Raw genomic sequence first — 23,462 nt, 5'->3', positions numbered from 1 at the left:
TCCCATTTTATTTTCTCCCACTACAGCATACAGCAAGAGGCAGTAGATCAACCCACACCAGCCATCGGACGGTTTCACAAGGAGCACATTCCGACCCAATGTATTTCCCTTCAGTGCCAGGGACTATTAAATCAATGGATTTTTTTGAGATCAAATAAATCGAGGCGAGGGCCCGACACCTCCCCCAACAATAACATGTCACAAAAAACTATGACAAACCAAGCATTAACATGTCAAAAGGCTGGCAGCCTGTGAGTTTGCCAATTGGCCTGTGTATTTTTGCATCTCACACTCTCCAGGATCAAATATATTTTGGCGAGGGCCCGACACCTCCCCCAACAATAACATTTCACAAAAAAACTATGACAAGCCAAGCATTAACATGCCAAAAGGCTGGCAGCCTGTGAGTTTGCCAATGCCTGTGTAGTTTTGCATCTCACACTCTCCAGGCTCATGCTAGGTCCCTCCTTTCTTTCTTCTGCCTTTGTCTTATACTGCAGATCTTTATGTAATAATGTCGTGTAGTTTGAAAACAGATGGATTTTAAGGATTTGTTATGTATGTGTCCAATTTTTGTGATAGTTTGAGTAGGGTATATTTAGCTCTCTTATTAAGAAATTCACTTTCTGAATCCTTGGTGACGTCACTCCTAGTGGTCTGTGAGTCACTGTCTCTTAGCCTCAGTAGATTTCAATGTTGTTTTGCCACTCATCATATTTTGGAATCATGCCTCCACGAACACCTCCCCATCTCTCATCACTGTCCAGCTTACCTACTGCTAAGATCCCATTCGGGCGGGCAAAGGACAGACAGAAGCTCTTGTTCCGCAGCCGTGGAAGTTGTAATGGTTTGCCACAGATGTCCAGGGGTCTGCCCTACTATTTCTCGGCAAACTGGGCCAAGTGCACGCCTTCCACACTTGACTCTCAGGGTAGTAAGCAGTCACAGGCTTTTCAGGGAGGTAGTGTGGGGGACAACAACATAGAACTGAGCAGTCAACCAACAGACATTATAATATTTTGTCCAACCCAGTGCTTATCTTAGTAAAATAGTGAGTAATTTCACAGCCACAAAAATGGTACACAGTTCAAAATAGGAATATAGTTACAGGTTTGTAAACTCAAGTCTCAGTAGAGCACTAACCCCCTATGGTGCCATCTCCCAGCTCTAGGAGTTCTCCTTCTGTCTACAGTCCCCAATATGACATATGAGCATTGGCATTCATTAGACAAAGGTGCAGTTCAGTCTGGATAGCCCTTCTGGCTAATGCATAGATCAGTTTACTTAACAGTTATTGCCTCTACAAGTTCACAGGGACAGAGTTTAAGGTTCATGTGGAAGATTTGCCTCTGGGTGTTCAGTCTCTCAATTTTTTCATGGGTAGGCCCCATTTTACCACCTTGGTTTAGACGTGGTTCTTGTGGCGTTGGTGGGGGCATTCTGCAAATCCGCTCATTTACCAGTGGCCTTAATGATAGGACCATGTTGGCAGGATCACTTGGCACACACGCTGCTGGACGAGGAGTCACAGTGGCAAACCTGCATGGCGGAGGCTTGTTCTTGGCAGTTGCAGTCTCCGAGCTGGATCTTCAGCGGATATTTGTCTTCAGCACTCTTGGCCTCCCAGGCCAGATCAGAGCTTTTACATTGGCAGCAACTATCCCTCCTCTTGTGTGGCATCCACACAGTGGGTCAACAGTAGCACCCATCTTTTGGCCCAAGGCAGGGATGCTGGATGACCTGCTGTTGCTCTTTAGTTGAAAATCTTTGCTCATTGTACCGTGGGAACTGCTGAGGTAGACTAGGAAACCCCTTAAGAAAGGGGTCAGCTCCTGCCTTTGCTTCCTCTGGCAATCAGGTTCTTTCAAGTGTTCCTCACTGGGAAAACACTGGGCTCCTACTCCTGCACAGTCTCTCCTCCTGCAGGGTCAGGTACTCTCTTTCCCTCTCTGAGCAGAGAGGCAGGCCTACTTTAGGTAGTAGGCAGACCCTCAGTGACTCCTACAGGAAGTGCAGACTTTAGGTGATGTCCCCTCACCTCTATGTGATTGGCTGTCATGCATTGAGTATCCCAGTCACACAGCAGATCTTCAAATACCCTGTGAAGCATTCTCTTCCTTGCCCATGAATAACTTGGAGTTGGAAGTAAAAAAGTGGAGTGCTTTGGATTGCTTTTTTATTATGCTCATTTTCAAGACAGGAGATGTGGATCCACATTCTTAGGTTTCAGAACCAGTTTTGGGTGGTTCTTTATCAAATGTATTTTTCTGGCCGAAGCTCTGACACAGCAAGGTGATGGTTTTACAGCAGGTAGCAATGGTTCTGGCTGCAAGCAGGAGTATTAACAAATGTGTGCAGCGAATCATGAAATATCCTGGCAGCCATCAGCCTTCCTGGAGCTGTAATTGGAGGGGAAACATCCTTTACAACGCAACTATAACAACGCACTACCATTACAACGAAACTATTACAACGCAGGATCCATTACAACGCATGCCTATACAACGCATGCCATTACAACGCAGCTGCTATTACAACGCATGCCATTACAACGTAAGTATGGGTAAGTATTTAATTTAATTTGAACCCCTACACCATCCATCACTTACCCTACAAATACGCATCCCTGGAGTTAGAATAGTAATTTTAACCCCTACACTATCCAACACTTACCCTACTATTACGCCCCCCTGGAGTTAGAATAGTAATTTTAACCCCTACACTATCCAACACATACACTACTATTACATTTCCATTAATAAAAAAATAAAAAAAATACCCATATTTACGTTGTAATGGCATGCGTTGTAATAGCAGCTACGTTGTAATGGCATGCATTGTAATGGCATGTGTTGTAATGGATCCTGCGTTGTAAAAGTTTTGTTGTAATGGTATGCGTTGTGAAAGTATGCGTTGTACCGTCATACATCCTAATTGGAGACTGACAAACAACAGGCACTGCCTAGTAACTCCCTCACTGTGAAAAACAGAAACTGCTGACCCTCCCTCCCCGTATCAATCAGCAGTGCTCAGGGAGACCTACGAAGCAGCCCTTTGTTAACAAGGACCTCATTGATTTTCTAAAGGCAGTTCTGTTCCCATCCTCCTCCTTTCACTCTCAGGGTCACCACCATCCAGTCACAGGAATGCAGTCTAGGCACTTTCACAATGTGTTGAAGCTATATACTCAAACTCATATCCTCAAACACACTCACTCACATTCACACACTCAGTGCAAGAGTCTGAGAGTCACGCTAAAGCAAAACTTTACACGAGTGAGGTCATTAGACTGCATTCTTCTCTGACACTGAGAAAAAGGTTTGGTCAAGACTTACAGTTCTCAAAAACCAGTATCCTTACACCACTGTTGCATCTGATCAACCCAGGACATGGACAGTAGTCCATGTTGGTTATGAGGGCATGAACCTTATGCCTTATGCTTCCATGGCAGGCCTAGGCCTCTCAGCATATGTTGTACTAAGCTACTGGGACAAAATAAAGTCAGGGTACCAGTCTAACAATGCCGTCGAGCCCTCCATGAAAAGGTACACACCCTTGTACCGGGCAGGTGACATTCCCAGTATTATTTTCCCTCAATTTGCCCTCCTTATCCTCCACTGGATCTTGAAGCACCTTTGAAAATGCTCCTTCTGTAGGAGGTTTATTTCTCATGATATGACTACTCATTGAGAAATGTGACTGTCCACTCAAGTGACTTTCTCCGCTTTTTATCTGGAGATCTTGAATTGTAAGCAGAGCTTCCAATTTTATCTCACCCGTCTTGTTTTCCACTAAGGGACAGCTATGACTTTTGGGACAGGGTCTGTAGAAGTTAACACATATCAGTTCTGAGTAGTCTGCCTGCTCTATCCTCATTGTCTTGATTCTTTCCGGCAATTACAAAAGGCTTTGCATAATTGTCTGGCTCCCCCGGCTGCAGATTATTCCCTCTTTAATGTCCAAACATTTGGCTTTTCCCTTAGGCCAATGGGCAGTATATTTACTGCTGCACCAGGTCTTCTCAATAGGCAAACACAAGCTCCAGACCAGTATGCTTAAATGTATTCCTTATCCTGTATGAATGGTTTCCACATGTGTAGGTGGTATTTGAATTTGAATTTGAATTTTTAAAAATGTATAAAGCGCACGTTCACAGTGCAGTTTCATGGCGCTAGAGGAAGAAAAAAACCTGGGCATGAAGAGAGGGGAGGGTTATAGACCGAACGCCTGCTGGAACAAGAAAGTCTTGAGGGCCCTACGAAACTCCATGTAGGAGGAAGAGAGTCTAATATGGAGCGGGAGGGTGTTCCAGAAAGTGGGCGCGAGGACCATGAATTTCTGGCCACCCGATCTGGATTTCTTGAAACGGGGAATGACTAGTAGGGATTTGGTAGAGGAGCGAAGATGTCTAGAAGGGCAATAGTTGATGATGGCAAAATTAATGAATGCGGGGGCCGTGCCCATCCGGGCTTGAAAAGTGAGGCATCCAAGTTTGAAAAGGGCCCGTTGCTTGATGGGAAGCCAATGGAGGGAGATGAGGAGGGGTGACGAGTGATGAAATTTGGAAAGGCCATGTACCAGGCGGGCAGCCTGGTTCTGCACTAGCTGGAGGCGTTGGAGTGCATAGGCGGGGGCGCCATTATAAATAATGTTCCCGTAGTCGATTTTGGATATGACTATGGCCATAATAAATAAATTAAATGCAGAAGAGGGAGAAAAACCGAGATACTTTCCTAATGGTGCAAAGGGTAAAGAAGCAGGAAGATACTACAGAACTAATGTGGGAGTGCAGAGTCAAGTGGTGATTGAGTGTGATGCCAAGGGTTTTAACGGAGTAGGATGGGGTGGGAGGTAGGCCAAGGGGGGGGGGGCAGAATGAGGGGGACCAAGGGTTGCCACTGCCTCCAGTCAAAATCAGCTCAGTTTTATCCGGGTTGAGTTTCAGATGGTTGGCATTCATCCAATCCCGGATAAAAAGCATGACCGACTGGAAGGCAGTGACACCGGATGAGGGGGAGGAAAAATTAAAGATGAGTTGGAGGTCATCAGCATAATTATAGACTGGGACCTCCATTTGCTGTAAAGCGAAAATAAGAGGGAAGATATAAAGGTTGAATAAAAGGGGGGAAGAGAGGAGCCCTGGGGAACACCGCATTGCACCCTGCGCAGCGGGGCAGTAAATTCGGCCAGATGGACAGCCTGGGTACGGTCTGCTAGGAAGGAGCCTATCCAGGTCAATGCTTGCCCTCCTATGCCCGCCGCCCTGACACGGGACAAAAGGATGGAATGGTCCACCGTGTCGAAAGCGGCGGACAAATCTAGGAGGACAAGGGCCTGGGGGGTGTTAGTATCGAGCCCCTCTCTAAGTTGGTCCATGACCGAAATGACCACCTTCTCGGTGGAGTGGCGGGGGCGAAAGCCCGCCTGACAGGGCGCAAGGTAGTTGCTGTCCTCAATAAAGGCGCTGAGTACCTGAGTGGCATGAGATTCAGGTACCTTACCCAGGTAGGGAAGAAGGGAGATCGGGCGATAGTTTGCCGGAGAGGAGGGATCGACCCCCGGTTTTTTTAGGATGGGGAGAATTATGGCAGTCTTAAAAGTGACAGGGACAATGCTGTGCGTAAAACAGTCATTGAGAAGGGTGAGAGCAGGGGGTAGACATTCAAGAAAGATCTGACGAAGAATGCGTGCCGGGCAGATGTCAGCTGGGGAGCCCGACTTCACACGACTAAGTAAAGGGGGCAAAGATTCCCTAGTGAGTGCAGGGATGGAAGTGAGGGACGCATTATTGACGGGAGGCTGGGGGTAGGAAAAGGTGAGCGAGGGAGGGGGAATGTTAGCTTTGATACAAGCTATTTTGTCAATGAAAAATTCATTGAGTGAGTCGCATAAAGCCTGAGAGGGGGGGATCTTAGGCTGAGTTCTGTCAGAGGATGCCAGTTCATGGACGGTGGCAAAGATCTCGCGCGGCTGACTTTCTGCGGCCAGAATGTGCTCCGAAAAGTAATCTGTCTTAGCTGCCAGGATGGCTTGTTTATATTCGCTAAGGGTGGAGATATAGTGTTGTTTCCGGGTTGGGCAATAAGCTCTTCGCCACGCTCGCTCAGCTTGCCGTAGTTCCAGTTTCTTAGCTTTGAGAGCAGGGCTGAACCACTTGTTGGCATTATGAGTGCGGTTGATGGTGATCCGCTTCAGGGGAGCCACTGGGTCGCAGGCTTTGGTAAGCCAGCGATCAAGGGTAGCAGCCTGGGAGTGTGGCGTCAGCCCCGATAGATCCGGGGAGGTGGCGACTAATGAGTTGCATAGGGAGGGAATATCGACTCGGTTCCAATTTCTTGCCCGGGTGTTCTTAGGGCAAGAGGCTGTAATTTTTTGACTCCGATCAAAGGAAAAGGCGAGGATGGAATGATCGGACCATGAGCAGGGGGAGATGATTGGAGTGGAAATCGGGATGTTTAAAGTCCAGATCTGGTCAAGAATATGGCCCCGGATATGGGTGGGACCTTGAACATGCTGGGAAAAATTGAGGCTGAGTAACAATTGCGTGAAGTCCTTGGATTTCGAATCCTCTGCGGGGTCGTGGGCCAGAAATTAAAGTCTCCCAGCACAAGAACGGAGGCGCTATTAACTACAAGGGTGGCGAGTGAGTCCTGGAGGGCAGAGAGTAAGCCTGAGGATGATTGAGGCGGCCGATAAATTAATACACAAGTAATGTTAAGGGATGTTAAGAGAGGTGGAGCGAACTACAAGGCAATCGGCTGCGGGTATCATGGGCGACGTGAGTGTCTGGAAATGGAGTCCCTTACGGGCAATCAGGGCTACCCCGCCGCACACTCTCTCCTCCGGTCGGTCTACGTGGAACATAGAGTAGAGGGGGGGAGGGCTGCCAGGATGCTTGGAAGGGAATCGGGTCTGTACCAGGTTTCAGTTAAAAACAATAAATCCAGAGATTCGGAGTCCAGGAGATCAAATATTTCAATCTGATGCTTAACAGCTGACCTCGTGTTTAGGAGGAGGGCAGTAATGGGAGGGGGAGGAGGGGCCGGTGTGGCAGGCTTAGATGAGACAATGCCAAGATGTTGGGCATAGGAGAGTGTCGCGGGATTTAGTGGCCAATGGTTGTTAAGGGCAAGAAGTTGTGCGGGAGAGTATGTGAGGGGTTGTGCATAATGGCGTGCCCCTGGCCCCGGTCAGTCGCGGACGGGCGCAGACGGGCTTGCCTTAGGCGCGCAAACGGCGCGCCCGCTGCGCCCGCCCGCTGCGCGTCCGGGAGATACACATTTTTATAGTGTATGGGGGGTGTGGCCTGAGGGTAGTGGGCGTGGCCTCAGTCTTCCGAGGAAATGGCGGCAATTGAAGATAGTAGCCCACGTCAGCGCTAGAGTCCGCTGCGCGGGAGTGCACGGGGAGAGTGGCAGGTAAGTTTAAAAGCACACAATATTACACACAAGGTTTAAAACAATCAGCGTATGCCATCCATTGCCATTATCCATATATCTCAACATTTTCATGCATTTTTAGTGTAGCAGTGTTGTGCTCTTGTACATCCAGGAGATGTATTCTTTCCTTGACATAGAGATGGTTTTGTTTATTGCAATGATGTTATAAGGTAACCCTGCCTGGCTGTCCCACGTTTCAGCAACTCCCATTGTAATAAAAACAAGCATTTACAATGCAATAGGTCTCGCAGCATTAAAGTTTGAGTTACTGGCATTGTAAATGACAATGCTTTGCATCAATTTTTTTTTAAATTTGCAATTGGTATATAAACATTGTTTGTGAATGGTTAGCTGTTGCTTATGCTAAGCAAATTTGGCAGTAATATAGAGTGCTAGTCTTGCTTGTAATAAGCATGCTGATTTAAATGCCTCTGATACCTGCGGGTAAAGTTTGCGCTATATAAAAGTGAAAACTAATAAATAAATTAAAAAAAGCCTACCTGTACCACGTCCGTTCTTATTCTTTGATGCCACATATTTTTGGGTCCCTGTATTTATTAACTGCACCCGGCTGTGGGAAACCTCCATGACAGGAACAACGTGTTGCGGGGCAGACACGGGCAATGTAGCCACTGTCCTGTGGCTGCACCGCGGGGTAACAGTGTAGGGGCAGGAAGGCAGGCAGTTGGTAGTGCTGTGGCATAGCAGTGTAGTTCTCTGTGTATGCTGGGCATGGGGGTTGCTATTGGCTGACAAGAAGTGGTGAGGAGGTGTCGGTTTGGTGGGCCTGCTTCCTGATCTTGGGCAGGTGACAGTTAAAAAAAGCATTGGCATAGCCAATAGGTCTCGCCTTTGGGACCTTATAAGTATTTAGTTTTGCAGCACAATATCCTTGGTGCAACATCAACTGTTGCATGGATAACCGCTTATAAGGTCCCAAAGGCGAGACCTATTGGCTACGCCAATGCTTCTTTAAAATTCTCTGTTAAATGCCTCTTTTTTCGTGGGTCTGGGTCGTACTATATTAAAAAACATGGAGATTAAATCAAATATTGTAAAGAAGTGCCTGAATTAACTCATATTCTGCTATGTCATGATTTTTGGATCAGTGACGTAGGTTGTGGGCTGGCAGGTCAAACCCGCTACTAAACAGTAAACCTGTCACCGCTATGTAATATTAATTTGTAACGTTTCTGCTGAGCTTAACACGGCGCTACGTGTTTGGCTTCCATTTCAAAATCAGTGCACTGTACTTAAATAACCGCTCGTCTTTTATGAACTGTGTTTATATTCGTAGTTAGTTACCATTAACGACTTAGCACTCAAGCTAAGAGTAATAAATGAGATGCATAATTTGGGTCGCTGGTTGACTGTCAACAAAGTAACGCAAGCACACTAGCCTTGAAAAGTCATGAAAAGCATGGGACCGAAAAGGGTGGCCAAACCTTGGAAAACAGCGAAGAAATACTAAAGTATGCTGAAGGCGCTGTGCCAAGAGCTGGGCTTTCGGGTCACTTCCAGGCCGGGGACGAGCGGCCTTGTCGTGCGAGCTCCGGTGAGAGTCCCGTGGCACTTCCCGGTTGGGTCCTCCTCCCACAGGAGCGGCCCTTCCCGGGAGAAAGGAGGAACGAGTCGCAGGGAAAAGCGAGGGAACTTGCAGAGGATCCCTGCGGCGCGAGGCGCTGCCGTGCACTGCCAGGAGGAGGAGGAGGAGGTTGTGGTGTTGGAGGCTGGGCGGCCCCGACTCCCTGACGCCAGCCAGACCAGATCAATCCAGAGAGGAGGAGGGACTCGGAGCGCCTGCATGTGTGTGTGTGGGGAGGAGAGGGGAGCTAGCATTGGAGGAGCGGGCACCGGAGAACGGCGGCTGGAGGGGGATACGCCACACCGGGACACGCACGGTAAGTCCCCGCCTTTATTGACTCCTCGTACCGTTCATTGTACACACGTCCTGGCCCACATATGGGGCACAAGACTTTTGGGAAGGTCTTAGCCGGCATGATGGCGCTACTCCGGGGGAGAGTGAAGGACCGGCAAGGGGCTCCGTGTGTGGGCTCCGTGTGTCTCCCCGTTCTCGAGTCTCTGCTTCCCCCTCACCTCGGGACTTGAGCCGGGGCTGGGTGTGCGGTGCTCCGGCCGCCTCGGCTCCTCCGCTGGAAAGAAACAAACAAGGCACGAAGAAAGTTACAAGAGCGTCGCTATGGGCCCGGGGCATCGTGATACCGAGGGCCCCATCCCTCAAGTAGTTTTTCATTCTGCGGCTCTACCAGGTGGTCAGCTCCCGTTGCTGCGGTGCCTCAGTTTGTGTGATTTTGATCGCAGACGCTGCAGAGCTTCCTAGGAGACAGCGCCTGGCTGCAGCGCTCGTTCGCGTGCGCGTGTCAGTTTCGAATCGCCTCCAAGGCAATGCGCGCGGCCAGGATTGTCTCCTGGGAAGCTCACACGGCAACATAAAGTTCTCGGCGGAGAACGGCTAGCTTCGCGCGGCTAGCCGAGACCTAAAAATGGCTGCCAGAAGTATTTATTGCAACAACCTCAAGTCTCATTGTGCCGCTCCTGCTTCTCTCCTCTCTTTCTTACCTTGTTTAGCCCCCACAGCAGTTCTAGGTTTCACTCCTTCAGTTTTACCCCAGCAGAGCCAAGTCCACTTTATTACTTCTGAGTCTTTCAGGGCTCTTGTTTTAGGTTAATCTACTAAGCACCATGGCCACCCGTAGCCTAGTTACTCTGTGTTTTTCAGTTGTCAGTCCTGCCCATCTCTCTGGCACGAGGCACCACATTTTTTCTAATTCTTAGCAACATCTTTCTTTTTATGCCCCATGGGTAGAAGGTCACTCCTTTGATAGTTTGCACTCCACTCCTGCCTGGTACTCAAAAGCTGTGACTGTTGGCCACTGACCCTAGCTACTAGTGTTAAATCCTTTCAAAGCAGAGGACTCAAATCATGACTGCCCTCCAATATGCACAATAGAGTCTGTTGCTGCTGCAAGGAGGCTCCATTGCAGCAAGTTGTGGCTTAGTCTCGACCCCACCCCAACTCAAGGGATGTGGCTGAACTCTTCTCTTCTACTCTCACCGGTTTTCAATACATTCATCTTCAAGTGCACAAATGGCAAGTTTGTTCTTTTACGTGGAGGGCCTAACACCCCTCAGATTGGCGGGAGCGCAGGGGTCACTCTCTCGATTGAACTGTAGGTTTATCCCCGCAGAACAAATTCAATGGGTGGGGGAGGTGAAATGTCTGGCACAAGGCAATTCAGATCACTCACTACTGCAAGTCGCACAAGGTACTCAGAGCTAAATCGGAGCCAGAGCGTGGTGACAGAGTAACTGTCTGAGCCCTATGGTGTGCCTCCAAGTTGTACTTTGTGGAAAATGAGGGCTCAGTAGACTACTCGGTTACATTCTGGGAGGCATACAGGGCTGTACGTAGAGATGAGGCCCCGAAATGTGGCAAGAGAAAAAGAAAGGAAGGACACGATGCAGAGCCCATGTTTCTAGATTCCTGTAAGTATGGGGAGAATCCCAAAAAATCTCGCTTTACCCAGATTTTACTCTATCTCACTAATCCACAGATGTGGTCCTCTTGATCTTCCAAAACTTTGAGGGGTACTCTGGACGCCGCATTAATTGGGAAAAGTCAACCCTTTATCAGATGGTCAGCAGGGAGTGCCTGGAAAGGTTTGAGATAGGTAAGTGTTATGGAAGTGTCTGGAAATTAAGGACACCACTAATAGATATAGGCTCCTAAAGGGAAACTTAGGCAGCGTTCTAGAGGAGCTCAGAACAGATGCATATAGATGGGGTACATTACCCTTAACAATAATGGGCATGGCCTCTCTCTTATAAATGATTACCTTGCCTAAATTACTATATGTGTCTGGTGCAGAACACCCCATTTGAAGCCTACTTTGCTAAGATCAATACAATACTGCGAAGGCTACTCTGGAACAACGGCACCCTTAGAACAGCTCTACGGACCTTTTATAGATCCTATTACAATGAGGGAATTGCCTTGCCAGACATCGGAGCATGCTGTAAGACGCCACAATTACAAGTCATTAATGACTGTGCGTTCTTCCTCTCACAGGGACCTCGCAACTGGAGAGGGCACAGATGGCATTGACAATTCATGTTCACTATATTTATGGCAGACCCTAAAGAACATTCCAGCCCAGCATCGACACAAGCAGCCCTGAAAGCATGAGATGATGCTGGCAGGGGAAACTCATGTTAGCCACTCCATTGTGGAAGGCGAAGGCCCTAATAAAAGTGGGTATATTGTCAGGTTTCAAAAAGCGGTAGGCGTAGAGCCTCTGGGAGACATCCTACACAGGGGAGGGACTTGACATTTTTCAAAGCCGTACAACAAGAAAATCAGATAGCGCCCATCCAAACATGTCAATATCTCAACTGAGGTATGCACTCCGGAAGAAGCAGGCAACCTGGATAGACAACCACAAACATACTCCCCTTGAAACCAGGGTATTGCAGGGAGGAATAAGGTTAGTGTCAAAATTCTATCACACCATGATAGATCATGCTCTGGACTGCCTCTGAGCTCTGCAAGCCAAGAGGGAGACAAATGGAGATTGGGGAGTTGGACGATCTAGATTAGGAGGCGACCGTAGTGCACCAGGCGGAAGTAGTCATTTAAGCCCAGCTGAGATTAGTACAGTTCAAAATACTGCCTCGAATTTACTATAATCGTGGCAAACTTTTCAGAATGGAGAGGGCACCAAATCCCAACTGCCTACGAAGGAATACAGAAGAGGGCACGTTCCTGAATACTATATGGGGAGGGCCCAAGGTTGCTTGTATTGGAGGGATGTAATACAGGAGTTGGAGGCAGTTCTGGAACTTGAGATCTCAGGAACACTCCAATTGGTAATCTTTGGGATCCCAAATGGTGTTGACATTCTCACAGACCCTTTAGGTTTTGCATGCTGGGATTTATAGTGGCCAAGAGAGATGTTGGCTAGGTTGTGGGTTCAGGCACAAGATCTGATTATAATGAAGTAGAAAGAGAGTGTCCATATATGAATGGAAACAGAAATACTGGTGTTCGAAAGTAGGTGGTGCCCAAAGACGTCTGACATGGTGTGAGGACCATGGCAAACCTACTATAGTCTTGATGTACTACAGAAGGGCCCAGAGAACAGCGAAGTTCCTGACTGAAGCGAACCCTCACTCCAGAGATGGAGGATGTGATGCCACCGAGATGAGCTGCACTGAGCAGCCCAGCTATGTGGGAAGGGATCAGTGTGGGAGGGAGTCTCAAATGTAAGTATACACATTTTTATTGTTCTTGTATATACCAGTTTGGAGCCTTCCATTCTTGTACTGACAAGCTGGTAATGGACATCATTTCTCCACAGCTGGCAACCTGCCAGACAGGCATATTTGTCTCAGCAGTGGCTCCTCAGTACTCGAAAGATCTTTTTAAAATTTTATTTCCCATGATAGGTAACTGTCCCGTTTTCAAACCCTTATGCATTCTTCAATTTTTGGTGATTAAAAGGAAACTGGCAGACTTTATGAAGATTGGGGATGGTAGCTCCATCAGTTTTCTTCTATTCCAGTGTGCTGCTGGCCATGGCCTAACATTTTGCTTTAAAAAAAGTTCTTGCACACTAGCAGAGTAGATGATCAAATGGTAAAAGCTGGATACAAATATTAATTCAGTTATCAGTAATATGATTTATTACTTTTTGTGTGCAAAACCTTGCATCTGGAACTTAGATTGTGAAAGTGAAATGGTTCCTCTTCTACCAATATGGATGACCTGTCTGATTAAGTTCTTAGTTATGGTGGACTTGAATGAGAGAGGACTCTCTATCCTTCGGCGTTAAGCATGTCATGAGAAAAATGTATGTAATGTGTCTAACTCAAAATATTAAGCATATTCTGAATTTTTTTCCATCTTTGCAGATTCATAATTGGTAAGAAAAGCGAAACTAAGAGAAAGATAGAATCAGAAACACGAACTTCTATCAGCATTCCTAAGCCTGGACTGGAAGGAGAGATCGGTAAGATTGTATTCACGAATGTCTGCTGCCTTTGAGGAAGAAATATTAATTACTGAACCAAAGTAAAACAAAAAATTCACATCACTGGCTTGACAATGATCTTTTGTGTTATATTGCCCCCCCCATGCCCCCCCAGACCACATACCTACTCTACAACGAAATATACACATTAAATACTTACTATTCCAACACAACTGCTGATCCTACTGGTCTTTGAAGGTACCCATACCCTTAAATAGCTATTTGCTACAGGGCCTACTTTACTTGTTTCTGCTTAATTATTTCTTTTGATTATTGTCTCGTGTATACTGGAGTATGGAAGGCATCAGGTTCCTTCCCATAATGATTCTTGTAGGTAATGACACTTGATGAGGTATATTACGTTGAATATAAATGGCAGTTAAACCTCACAAGCAAAAATGTGGGTACTCCTACGACATAGGTTTCATAGATTGTTACTCACATTTAATACTTTTACACAGAGTATACAAGTGATACAATGTTTGATTTTAGGACATGAGCTTTCTCATGTTTGCTGCGGACACATTACTATGAGTTTTTTCTTTTCTTTAATTTTATGATTTATGTGAGGTTACCTTTTATTCTATATATATAAGTTTCAGCCTTGAAAAGGCCCCACGCTGTTGTGCCGTTACAGGGCGAAAAATCAGTTGGTTGTCTTTCTTTCTTATTTTTTCTTTTTTTTTTATTAAGTTTTTTTCCCACTTTTATCCCAAGGTGGTGGGTAAGATTAGACTATCAATACATATTAGAGAGAGAATACATGCATATGTATAAAAAAGAAAAAAAGAAAATAATAATTATATAGAAATAGCAAAGAAACTGAAAGAAAATGATCATAATTAATGATTAATTTGTAATCCAATTTTCAAATGGAGCCCAGTTCTTGGAGGCGATTAAACGTCTTCTCTTTCCTCTGAAAGGCTGAACTGAAATCTCAAGTTTATACCAAGCCAACATCCTGGCTTTCCAATGACAAAAAATAGGGGGTTCAGGATTTATCCAGAGTGATGTAACACAAAGTCTAACCATGGCCATGGAAATAAAAAGAAAAGCTTGCAAATGTCTTGATTTTTGAATGGCCGTAGAATATTCATAACCAGTAATAACCATTTCAGCAGAAATTTTGACTGGAGTTTGAGTAATCTGTGTGAGAAAAATTTCGATTTGGTTGATAAAGAAAAATAACTCCGGACAGCTATAAAACATATGAATAGAATCTGCGGAAGGAAATTTACATCTTGGACAAAACAAACCTTTACCCCCGCTGATAACCCCCCATCTAACAAGTTTTGCAGGAGTATAATACAGATTGAACATAGCCATATAGCTTTGTGAGCGGAGAGTACCTGATACTAAAACAGACCTAGCTAATACCAATGGAAATTTTAAGTCAATACAAGGTGCTCCAAATTTTATCATCCACTTATTATTCCGATCATCCAAATCATCAGGAAGTTGGGATAGAAAAGTTTGGTATAAATTACCAATTTTCACTTTCCTTCTAATAGATTCGACTATTACAAGTTTTTGAAACATTGTTGGATTTTGAGAGAGCTTTTTATCCAAAAAACTTCTTAATTGAAGATATTTAAAAAAATGATTAGACTGTAAATGAAATTTTTCCTTTAAGAAGGTAAAGGAAGCAATTTGCCCTAGGTCAGCTAGGTCACCAATCTCCTTTAGCCCAAGAGCCATCCAAATGTTCACCACCCCCTCTTGAAATATATTAGGAAGGAGTCTAGAGGCGGTTAAAGGGGTATAATAAGTGAGCTTAGAGATATGGAAATGTCTACGAACTTTTTGCCATACCGAAAATAGTGCCCATAATACCTTAAATTTGGTTTTTTAAAATAGCTCGGTTCGAGTATACAAGTAAGTACCCCTTTTGTGGAATCTCCCAATGATATTGAGTATATTGAGGGTGAGAGGTGAGCCGGAAGCTCGACTGCAGTCCCTAATAAAGGGACAGCAAAGTGTTGGACCATGGCTGCCCAATAATAGAGAGTTAGATTTGGGACTGTCCATCCTCCGCGATCTTGTGGAAGACAGGTCAACTTGGCTGCCCGTCTTGGTTTGTGATATGACCATAAGAAACGTTTACATATTCTTTCTGCTTTCTTTAAAATTAAAGAGGGGACTAATAACGGAATAGATCTAAAAAAATATAAGAATTTAGGGAGAACAAACATTTTGAGTATATTAGACCGACCGAATAGCGAGAGGTGTAGGTGATCCAGCCGCTCTAATTTATTATGAAGGGAATCGATAATAGAGGAATAATTCAAATCTAAAATCTGGTCTACATCAGACGAGATTTGAACACCAAGATATGTTGCTTCCGATGTTATGGGAACCTGTGAAATGGGCATAGCCGCAGATTGTAAAATTTGGGTTTTTGCTATATTTAATTTATAACCTGAGATTAGACCGAATTGGGCTGCCAGGATCTCCAGAGCAGGAAAAGATTGAGCAACGTTATCTGTTAAAACTATAATGTCATCAGCGTATGCCAGTGACTCATATTTAGTTCCGTGCACAATAACAGGGGAAATGGTCTGAGATTTTTCTATTAGACATAAGAAAGGGTCGATAAATTAAGCAAACAGAAGAGGAGAACAGGGGCATCCTTGCCGGGTGCCCCTGGTAATGGAAAAATAATGTGATTCATTACCGGAAATACGGATTTTAGCAGTGGGGGATATATACAGAGCTTGTAGAGCTCTGATAAAATGTGATGTGTAGCCCTTCCAGCCTAGGACACCCCATAAGTACCCCCAGGAGACCCTGTCAAACGCCTTTTCGGCGTCTAACAGGATCACCCCGAGGGCGGAGTTTGTGGTCTTTGCCCAGTCTAATAGAGCTACAACTCGCCTGATGTGGTCAGTTGTGTCCCGGCCGGGAATGAACCCGTGTTGACGGATGGAGACCAGTGGAAGGATTGTTTGATTTAGGCGGAGAGCCAGTATCCTTGAATAGATTTTGGAATCTGTATTGATTAATGCTATTGGTCGGTATGAGGCAGGGTTTAGTTCATCCTTACCTTTCTTTCTGAAAAGTACGATAGTAGAGTGTCGCCATGAATCGGGGATTAACCCCGTCTGGGCGAGACGAAAAACTTCTAACATTTGCTGCCTAATTAAATATGAGAAAGTTTTGTAGAATTCTAGGTGAATGAGGTCCGGCCCAGCGGCTTTACCATTGGAAAGTGATTTCATAGCAATCAGAACTTCCTCCCAACTAATAGGTTCAGCCAGGGATTGATTCTGATCATGCGTGACTTCTTGAGTGTCAATAGATTGAAAGAATTGATCTAGACCAGATTGTTGCTGTAAAGTTGTATTAGGATCCCGATCTTCAGTATATAAGTCTGTATAAAAATCAACAAAACCATTCATAACACTTGTAGGTGTATCCTGGATAATGCCCGAGCCGTCTTTAACCCTGATGATCTGGTTAGCTACAGCCCTTTGTTGTAGACGTTTTGCTAAAACCTTCCCAGAGTTTTCACCCAGTTCGTACATGGAGCTTCGGAATTGGGCGTATTTAGTCGCTATATCATTATAGAGAGGCTCTAGTAAGTTAGATTTGGCTATGGCGACTGATTTCATGCTGGCAGCTATGTCTTCCCCCTTTCGAATATTAGAGCTTAAATCCAACTCAGCTTGTGCAAGAGCAGCAAGTCTGGTTTTAAGAGTTTGCAGCTCGGTCTTCCGGCGATGAGAGGCAAATCTTTTAGTTTCGCAGCGCACTGCAGCTTTGAACGTATCCCAAACGATACTGACCGAAGAGGTACCGGTATTAATTGCAAAGAACTCTGGGATCCATGAATGTAGTCGTTCTTGACACAGTTTGTCAGTTATTAGTTTTCTGTCAAATGTCCATGATCTAATTTTATTGATGGGACGATTCCATGGACAAATGAAGACTATAGGATTGTGGTCGGATATAGTTCTTGGATTAATTTCAATCTTGAGAGACCCTACAGTTTGAAGAGAGGTGAAGACATAATCAATTCGAACCATTTTATTGTGGGGTATTGAATAAAATGTGTAACCATCTTGATTTGGATAATGATAATGCCAAGTATCCGACAAACCATGTTCGATCAGGAGAATCCGGAGTGCCTTATAGACTTGGGGCTTTCGTCCAGTATATGTATTATTATTTATTATATCTAGATGGCAAGGAATGTTTATATTAAAATCCCCACAGAAAAACAACGGATGAGGCCACATAGCTAACTCTAAGTTTAAATTCCTTATAACCTGTGGGTCATCTAAATTGGAAGCATATATTGAACAGATAGAAAGCGATCGGGTATTAATTACTAATTCTACTATTAACCATCTACCGAAATTGTCTTGTTTTGTTCTTAAAACACGCCCTAGCCCGGTCTTTAAGATAATGGCGACTCCCCTGATTGTAGAGGTTTGTCGGGTACAAGCCGCTAACTCATAACCTGGAAATCTGAGATATGCTCGATTGTTCCAAGGAATATGAGTTTCCTGAAGACAGATGATATCCACCTGCATGATTTTCAGTAACTCATGAAAAACTCTACGTTTCTTGGGATCATTTAATCCACAAATGTCCCAAGTTGCACATTTTAATACAGAAAGAGCCATGAGATTTGATCAGAAAATAACAGCCCTAAATAGCTATGAGGTCTTTTATAAGAGATATCGCAAATATAATTACAATCAAATAGTTTTTCGTTGAGAAATCCAACAATTAGTACCACATTAAATACATTCGGAAAATAAAACCAATTATAAATGAATACGATGGGCAGCCTTATCCACCACCACCACCACCACACCACCCCGAATCCCAACCCCCTACCCAATGAGGCCCACCCCACCTTCCCCCCCCCCCCCAACACTGGGCATCAGGACCATGGTCCTTATGATGGTTGAGTAAGCGTTATCCCACACTCCGCTGAGCCAATAGTGTTTCCCCTTTTTCCAAATATCAGATATCAGATGACCAAAAAGTAACCTAAAAAAAAAAAGGTAATTGCATCATTTCTGTATACATCTGAAAGGTCATTAAATATGAACAGCAGGAAGAAGAAAAGAAGGAACATAATGGAGCATAGAAAAGGAAAATGACTGCTGTCATATTTTAAACAAGCAGGGTGAAATATCTTGCCTGACATAGGCTATATTGAGTCCAAAAATTCCTTAGCGGCAATCTCTGACATGAAAAATCTTGTCTGGCCCTTAAAATTTTTTTTTTATTTTGCTGGAAAGAGCAAAAAAACCTGGGCCCCCCTTAGCCTGAAATAAAGGAATCTGTTGCCGGAGATGCCAACGACGGGTTACTGTCTCTGAACAAAAATCAGGACGAACAAAAAATTCACATTCCTTGGCAGAGCGCTTCTTATTGGGTCTAGCAAGATCAAATATGCGTTCACGGGCTAGAAAGTTATTGAAACAGACAAGGATGGCGCGAGGATAGGGGTTATTCGTAGCTGTAGATGATTTTTTCCTGTTTAACGGAAAGCGATGTGCCCTTTGAATCTCGAGATTCCAGTCCCATTGGGTGACATCCGGGAAAGCTTCAGTGAAAAGCTCGACTATAAAGTGCCTGGCATCATCGCCCTCCTTATTTTCCTCTATCCCCAAAACGCGGAGGTTATTCCTTCTCGCCCGATTTTCAAGATCCGTGAGTTTCCATAGGATATCCTTGCGTTGCTCTTTAACCTCTATGACTAGCTGTTTCTGAGTAGTGGTGGTATCTTCGAGAGCAGAGATCCTCTCCTCAGCTTCAGCGACCCTGGCAGAGGTCTCGGTGCATGTTTTGATGACCCGTCTGAGAGAGTTCTGCATTTTGCGGCAAACCCCCTGCGTTCGCATATTTTCTTGTTTGGTTGCTTCCCTGTGCAACATAATGGTTTGATAGATTGTTACCAGTGAAATTTCTTCAGGAATAAGAGGTGTGGTCGAAATAGAGGCGCCAGAAGCATTCTGTGAATTTACATCAGATTGTTGATGTGGATTCTGATGGCTGGGCAAAGATGATAGCTTAGCAGCAGCAGAGACCTTGCGAACAGTATCGATATTCAAATCTTTGGATGGTTGGTTAGTGCGCCAATCTGCAGAGTCACTGTCATAGTCAGACCACTGAAGCTCCGGATGGTCAATGTCATCCTCCCCGGATACAGAATGATCAGAGACAGAATAAAAGTTTTCAGTAGACTCGCTGACCTCGGACCCCCTGGCATCATAAGAGCACTCTGTAGACAGCTCCAATAAAATAGATGTATTACTATTGAGAGACTGAACTACATTACCCAGCATGCACTGAACTGGAAGGGTCTGGCTAGCACAAAGATCAGGAGCAGAAGGTGGAATCAGGACGACCTCCTTTGCTGAGATGGTGTTATTAGGCGATGCGCGAGGTTGAATAGGGGGGGGGAGCTCTGTCAAGATAGAAAGTGGCAAAGCAGGGACAGTTACAGGAGTACTCACCCCCCCAGGACTTCAGCTTGCACTGCGACGTGAAGAGCGTTGTCATCGCCTGCGGCAGGAGTTTTCCCCCTTGCTCCCAATTTGTTGAAGATTGCAGGTAAGGTCTGGCCCCTGGTAACAGTCGGGGCGGGAGTCAGAGGAGCAGGTTTGTCGGTGCCGGCAGAGCGAGTCTTCTGAGCAGGAGTTACCGTTGGGGTTGAGGAGCTCTTCTGGTCCACGTCCTGCTGGCCACGAACTGTAGCGCTGGTTTTCTGCGCGGCAGCTGCCGCTTTAGAGAGCACCTTAGGCGGCTTCATTTTCGCTGCTGTCGGTCCTGCTGATAACGTGAGGCAAACACCTGCAGAGCGGCCAGAGAAGCAGCTAGCTGGCCGACGAGAGGAGGATCCCAAAATGGAGAAACCAGGTGAGCCGCCGCTAGGAAGATACGGGGGCTGCCGAAGCCAGGAAAGTTTGTGAAAGAGCGCTAGTCTGATGATGTGTAAACGCGGAATGAGTGGCATAGACAGATTAGGTCCGTGATTCTTTTAGCGGTTGAAGCCAGGCAAGATTTCATCGAAACAGGAGCATAGCCGTCATAGAGGGGTCCGCTATGACCCAGAGGAGAAAAACGCCGACTCACTCGGCCGAGCTCACGGCCGCCATCTTGCACATGGTTGTCTTTCTTTCTGATGAATATCTGTCCTATAATGTGAAGAATAAAGTAATAAGTCAATCCTTTGCACCACTGGATTTCCGACATTCAGTTCTTCTCCTTTGATGAATATGATCAATTTGTTTAATTTTGCTTTTGTACTTAAAAAATTAGTTTACCATCATAATAAGGTCTATTTAACTTTGATGTAACCATTCTCAAACTTTACTATTATCTAGTTTAGTGGTCATGATATAGATTTGGGAGTTTCAATAGGTTGTTAGTTGCAGAACTGTTGGACTTGGCCCTTTTTTCAGGGTCATCCCTGAACTTTTTGCCTTCCTCCTCTATTTCTTCTGACCTGTTGTTGGCTGTTTTATGACTGGGCACTTTACCACTGCTGATCAGTGCTAAAGTGCATATGCTCTCCCTATTATAAATGAATGTATGGATTAGTGACTCCACGATTGGCTGATTTATTTTACTTGTCAGACCCTAGTGCAATGTACTGAGTGTGCCCAGGGCTTGTAAACCAAATGCTGCTAGTGGCCTTGCAGCACTGGTTGTGCCACCCACAGAAGCAGCCTGTAAAAGTGTGTCTCAGGTCTGCCATTGCAAAGCCTGTGTGCAGTCTGGTACTGCCATGCTGACTGGGAAAGTGCACCCACTTGCCAGTCCCTAAACCTTCCCTTTTTTCATATCAGACACCCCTATGGTAGGCCCAAGGGCAGGGTGCATTGTAAGTATAAGGTAGGACATGCCCTGGTGTGTGTGGCATGTCCTAATAGTGAATTACAGCAATTTTCGTTTTTCACTATTGCAAGGCTACTTGTTCTCCATAGGCCAGAATGTGCAGTTAGATTATTACATCTTATAATCCTAACTGACTCAGGGAACATGGTAGAATTTCGAGTTTAGTATGCTTGAACTCATAATGATAAAATATATCTTATAGTGAAGTTGGTTTTAACATTCTGCGTTTGAAAATACCACTTTTAGAAAGTAGGTATTTTCTTGTCTAACTATACAAGCCTGCCTCAGCTAGGTTGTGTATTCCTTGTCTGGAGTTTGAGTGACAGGGCTGGGGGATTCCAGGAGATAGGATGAGTCAGCCCCTGTGGTGAATAGAGAGATCTGCATCTAGATGAGTCAGAGGAGTTGCACCTAGGACCTGAATAAGTCTGTGCTTGCCTTCCACAATGCCTGTGTAATGGTTTGCTGGATCGTTCCACAGGAGCGTCAGGAAACTGAAGAATAGTCCTCAGCCTTCCCCTACGGCCTCTCCACTCTATCAGACTCTAGAGTATCGAGTGGCACGCCAGGGGAAAACAGGGAAACAAAACAAGGAAAGGTGGGGGAAAGAAAAAGCAGCTCTCTGACGATGGCACCACAGCAAAAGTTCTTTGTGAACAGAACAGGCTGGAATGAAAGGAAAGGATTATTTCTGCACTAGTCATGTAACACTATGAAACATATGATGGCAACACTAACATTCAACCTACCCCTTTTATATAATAGGCTAGTAGTTAACATAGAAGGCTGCATGCAGAGGAGTCTATATGTCAGCATACAAAGGAAGTCTCTTGTAACACCTGTAAAACAGACAAACAAAGCATATATACTGCCCCAACCTTGATATTCTCAATTCTGAATGAGGTAAAATAGGCTCACCAATTAGTTCTGCAAGAGCAACCAGGAAGGGCATGTAGGTATATGCAATAGGACCTCTTCCTGTTATATACTTGTTTGTTCATGGAGTGTATGCAGCACTCTGTTAAGAATATTGTCAGTCTGTGAATATTGTAAATAAACCAACACAATCATAGAGTTACCAAAAAGGTAGCGAAAACACGCTGTTACCGTGATTCTGAAGATAATGAGCCGTAAATACACACTGCACAGGGGTGTGGTCCACGCAAAGTCTCTAAGGTAAATTATGCTCAGGAATCACAGAGAAGCCGGGGAATGACTTTAGCCGCCTTATATTAACTCGTAATGTCAAGCCGAGCAGCAAGAACAATTCCGGTTACACCACGGAACACCGGGACCGGAAAAAAGGAATAAAATAATAAGCAATACCCTGCTGGGTAACAAGACCAAATCCGGCCACCTAACAAAGCACCAGGTAGAGGACAGGGCAATACAACAACAGGGCCCGGCTGCGTGGCGGGAGAAAATCCAACCAGACAGCGGAGCACCAGGGAAGGGAAGTGGATGTTTGCAAGGCAGCGCCCGGCTGCGTTGCGGGAGAAGCTCCAACCAGACAGCGGAGCACCAGGGAAGGGAAGTGGATGTTTGCAAGGCAGCGCCCGGCTGTGTGGCGGGAGAAGCTCCAACCAGACAGCGGAGCACCAGGGAAGGGTAATAGAAGATTACAAGACACCGGCAAACCTCAGCACAGTACCGAGAGTACTGAGGTAAAGGTCCACACATGGAGAACGCCCAAAACACCGGAAATGACAAAAGCGGAAGTCAGGCGAAGACACAACAGGACGGAAACGGGGCTAGGAGCTAGAACGCTAAGCAACGTTCGCAGGCAGTATTGCTGCTTTTATATGAGAGGGGAATGGCTCGAGATTCGAGGCATGACAGCCTGCACCACCCCCTGTGGTGCGTCTGATGTCTCTGCCCTGAATTGTGAAAGGAGAGAAGGAGTCATGTCAACAAAGTGCTCCAGGGCTGTGCCTTTCCTCCACAATGCTGGCTCCACCTCCTGTGGTGCGTCTGATTTCTTTGCCCTGCACTGTGAAAGGAGAGAAGGAGTCATGTAAACAGACTGCTCCAGAACTGGTTTGGACTGGGCAAAGGCCCCTCTGCCCTCAGAGGACAAAGGATTTGGGGGTATAAATATTGGGACCCTGATCCC

At 45.5% G+C, this 23,462-nt stretch overlaps 1 protein-coding gene across 1 annotated transcript in view; it reads left to right on the top strand.

Annotated features, from left to right (window-relative positions):
• ASCC1 (activating signal cointegrator 1 complex subunit 1) overlaps positions 1–23,462 on the top strand; it is a 771,288-nt gene that overhangs the window by 150,442 nt on the left and 597,384 nt on the right. The window contains exon 4 of the mRNA XM_078643075.1: positions 13,371–13,468. Within this exon, the coding sequence (XP_078499201.1) occupies positions 13,371–13,468 (98 nt within the window). The remainder of the gene's footprint in view (positions 1–13,370; positions 13,469–23,462) is intronic.

This window comes from Lissotriton helveticus, chromosome 5_1, assembly GCF_964261635.1.
Source record: "Lissotriton helveticus chromosome 5_1, aLisHel1.1, whole genome shotgun sequence".
NCBI classification, from domain to species: domain Eukaryota; kingdom Metazoa; phylum Chordata; class Amphibia; order Caudata; family Salamandridae; genus Lissotriton; species Lissotriton helveticus.
The sequence above is the reverse complement of the archived record's forward strand: the minus strand, read 5'-3'. Positions and strand labels throughout refer to the sequence as shown.